The sequence below is a fragment of the Lipotes vexillifer genome, unplaced genomic scaffold (assembly GCF_000442215.2).
Source record: "Lipotes vexillifer unplaced genomic scaffold, Lipotes_vexillifer_v1.1 scaffold728, whole genome shotgun sequence".
Classification (NCBI taxonomy): Eukaryota; Metazoa; Chordata; class Mammalia; order Artiodactyla; family Lipotidae; genus Lipotes; species Lipotes vexillifer.
In genome coordinates, this window is record NW_006783590.1 from 368407 (window position 1) to 372352 (window position 3946).

At 49.1% G+C, this 3946-nt stretch overlaps 1 protein-coding gene across 1 annotated transcript in view; it reads right to left on the reverse strand.

Moving 5' to 3' along the window:
- Positions 1-278: 278 nt before the first annotated feature.
- The window catches only part of APOL6 (apolipoprotein L6), a 12225-nt gene continuing 8557 nt past the window's right edge, over positions 279-3946 (reverse strand). Inside the window, exons 4-5 of the mRNA XM_007456265.1 lie at positions 2969-3053; positions 279-1185 (exon numbers count right to left, since the gene is read on the reverse strand). Of these exons, the coding sequence (XP_007456327.1) occupies positions 279-1185; positions 2969-3053 (992 nt within the window). The remainder of the gene's footprint in view (positions 1186-2968; positions 3054-3946) is intronic.

Consider the following 3946-nt stretch of genomic DNA (forward strand, 5'->3'; position numbering starts at 1 on the left):
CTACATATAAATGTTAGGGGGACACCTTTCGGTCCATAACACTCCCTGTGGCTCAGTGTCCTGTTCTGTACAACTGGGAAGACCCTCTGCCCAGCACATGGACCTCAAGGAGCACCGAGGGAGAGACAGAGGCATGACCAGGTCTCTCCAGGACTGGTGCCACTGTCTCCAAGATGAACATGATACCATTTGGACCTTCAGGGCCACCAGACACCCCATGTCCTTGGGAACATCCATGCAAACTCCACACACACACACTGGCTTCCTCATCACCCTTCTCATAAACCCTGGCGCCCATAAGCCCCAGTTAAAGCTTCCCCCTCCTCCAGCCCCACCCACGAGGGAAACCACAGCCTCACCTTCTGCTGCAGGCTCTCATAGCACTGGGTGAATTCTGTCAGCTTCTTTTCCAGCTCCCAAGCCTGCGCCCTTAGCTCTTCTGCAAGCTCTGATTTTGTTCCCTCCTTCAGCTGTTTCCAGTCCTTCAGGAGGGAGGCCAAGACCACGCTGAGGGAGAAGCCAGCCATTGCAGTACCCAGCAAGCGAGCCTTTGTTTTCATCACCAGTGTGGTACCTTCAAAAGCCCTTTGCACCTGCCTGCTCCTTCGGGATGAGACTTGGCCAGTGGTCAGGAGACTCTTGGCAGCAGTGGCCAGGCGCGGGTTGGCCCTGGCTATCTGAAAGGCACGGATGCTCCTCTGGATATCCTTGACGGTGCTTTCACAATTCTGGACCACCTTTCCGGCAGCCACGACATAGGCTGCCCCAGCTCTCCTGACCTCTTGGCCACGGGTGGGCACTAGGCTACCGACATAAGCTTGGGCTTCTTGACTGTGAAAGCGTTCCAAAACGTTGGTCAAGATGCTGGTGACCTCCCCTGCTTTCCCCAAAACTCTACCAGCAGCGGAGAGTATCAGGCTTCCTCCTGCTACTGCCGGAGCGAGGACCAAGCCCAGGATGCTCATGACTTCTGAAACCACAGCGATGGAATTGGCCACCATGCTGGTCTTGGTAAGTGTTCTGTGGGTTGTGTCGACGTGGTCTGCAAGGGTATGGAGCTTTCTGATGCCCACTTCCAGCTCCCCTTTCAAGATGGGAAACTCTTCCAAAAATATTCTTTCTTCAGCTGACAGGTCACTATCTTGCCACTCCACATCTTCATATGGAAGAATGTCATCTTCGTCCCTGTGGATGAGTGAAATAAAGATGTTCAGTCTCCCAGACGGGAAAGCCAAATTTGTAGTCAAGCCCATGTGGTTTCTAGATGTTCTTGCCCCTCCAGACTTTCAATCCTCCCTGCATCTTCCTAGCATCTCTGTTACCTCTAACTCAACTGTGAAAAGTCCCAGAGCATTGCTGGGAGCTGCTGGTTCCCTGAAGAGAGCACATAAGAGGGGTATCTGGAGGGAAATGGGAGAAACGTAGCCCTGGCCAAGAGATGGAAGAGGTGGATTAGTGTTGAGGGACTTTTTCAAATGCAGGCTTTTTCAAAGCCCTGCTTTTTAATCTCTCTTCACACACACACACACACACACACACACACACACACACACACACCCCACACATACACACAGTTCCTCAATGGAAAAGGTTAGAAACCAAATATAATACCAAGGAAGCCTTTAGTGTTAATGAAGTAATTAATTTAGGCCCAGTTGTCAGTTAACGAGTAGCTGTAAATCAGTTGACAGAGCAAAAAGTACCCTGGGACTTGCAGTGGGGATGGGGCGGATTGGCAGCAGGGAGGGTAACCCTGCTGAGAGACCCCCAGCGTCACAGATGCCACCATGCAGCCCACCCTGATCTCTCTGATTCCTCAGGTTTGCAGGGACGAAGAGAAACAACAGAGAGATTTGTACCTGCAAAGATCGACAGTGCGGGGGGAAAGCGGGGTGGTGGTGGTGGGATGAACAGGGAGATTGGGATTGACATATATACACTAATATGTATAAAAGAGATAACTAATAAGAACCTGCTGTAAACAAATAAAATAAAATAAAATTCCAAAGGAAAAAAAAAAGATCAATAACACCACTTTGGGGCTTCCCTGGTGGCACAGTGGTTGAGAGTCTGCCTGCTGATGCAGGGGACACGGGTTCGTGCCCCGGTCCGGGGAGATCCCACATGCCGCGGAGCGGCTGGGCCCGTGAGCCATGGCCGCTGAGCCTGCGCGTCCGCAACGGGAGAGGCCACAACAGTGAGAGGCCTGCGTCACGCAAATAAATAAATAAATAAATAAATAAATAAATAAATAAATAACGCCACTTTGCATTCACTGTGAAGTTTTGTCTTTCACGTGGTTGGTAGCTAACAGGAGCTTGGCTTCATGTGTGTGTGTGTGTGTGTGTGTGTGTGTGTGTGTGTGTGTGTGTGTGTGTTTTGTGGGATCTTAGTTCCCCAACCAGGGATCAAACTCAGGGCCTCAGCAGTGAGAGCACCGAGTCCTAACCACTGGATCGCCAGGGAATTCCCTTCTTGTGTTTTTAAATTAAACTAAATGCATCCCGCATTAGGCAATGATGCCTCCTGACACAGTGAAAATTGCAATCGAGTTCTGTGACACCTAATTCCCTCAGCAGACATTTGTTGATTGTCCATATTGGGCTGGTGATGCTGTATCTGCTGATGAATGGACACTTGGGCTTAAATTCATGAATGCAGTAACACTAAAGGGCCTTTTTGGTGATACATGAACCTCACAGAGGTGAGGCCCGAAGGGGCAATTTCTGGTCTCAGAGTCCTATTACCCAATGTCATGCACCCGACAAGAACTTGACTTGTGCTCCGAAATATTTAAAGTGGAATATTTTTTCCCCTGGGAGACATATACACTTAACGGAGACCAGTTGGAGGGCAGGGCATACTTTATGGCTGATGTTCTTGGAACACGTTTGTCGCGTGTCATGAGGATGCCTAAACATTTCTGCCAAAGTAGCCCTTTCCCCAAGGAAAAAGCGCTCTGCGTTACCTTTGCAGACCGACACCAGCCTTGCATGCTTTCCCTGCCTGGTTGTCCGGCAGATTCTGTGGCATCAAATCCGTGTTCATTTTGCCTGTGGGAGAATGAGAGCTGTCACCACACGTCAAAGGATTTTCTGGTTGGAAACAGAAACCAAGTTTACTGCAAGGGCCACGAAACCATATGAAATTCAAGTATGGAGGGATTTTAGATGGTGCGGAATCAAGATAATAATAAACACACAATGTACAAAATATTTGCAAACTGCTGTTTTTACATTTTATGTTGAGGTGGAGCTTATATAGGATAAATACTCACAAGGAAGTCCTCAACTCAATACATTCTGACATTACACACCTGAGTCATCACCTCCCAGATCAAGATAGAGAACAGGAGATTCCCTTAACCCCCTGCCGGTCAATCCGCGCCGGCCCCGGGTGGGAGGTAACCACTATTCTGATTTCTATAACCATTGATTAGTTTGCCTGGTCTTGAACTTCATGTCCATTGAGTCATTTGTTTGGTTTCTTTCCCTCCATACAATGTCTGCGAAATTCTTTCATGTTGTCGTGGTTTTAAAAACGTTCAGTAGCTTTAAAAATGTTTACCATGGGCTTCCCTGGTGGCGCAGTGGTTAAGAATCTGCCTGCCAATGCAGGGGACACGGGTTCGAGCCCTGGTCCCGGAAGATCCCACGTGCCGCAGAGCAACTAAGCCCTTGCGCCGCAACTACTGAGCCTGCCCTCTAGAGCCTGTGAGCCACAACTACTGAGCCCATGTGCCACAACTACTGAAGCCCACGTGCCTAGAGCCCATGCTCCGCAACAAGAGAGGCCACCGCAATGAGAAGCCCGTGCACCTCAATGAAGAGTTGCCCCCGCTCACCGCAACTAGAGGAAGCCCGCGCACAGTAACGAAGACCCAACGCAGCCAAAAAAAAAAAAAAAAAAAAAAAAAATTATTTTTTATTTTTTTTTTGTAGGAAAT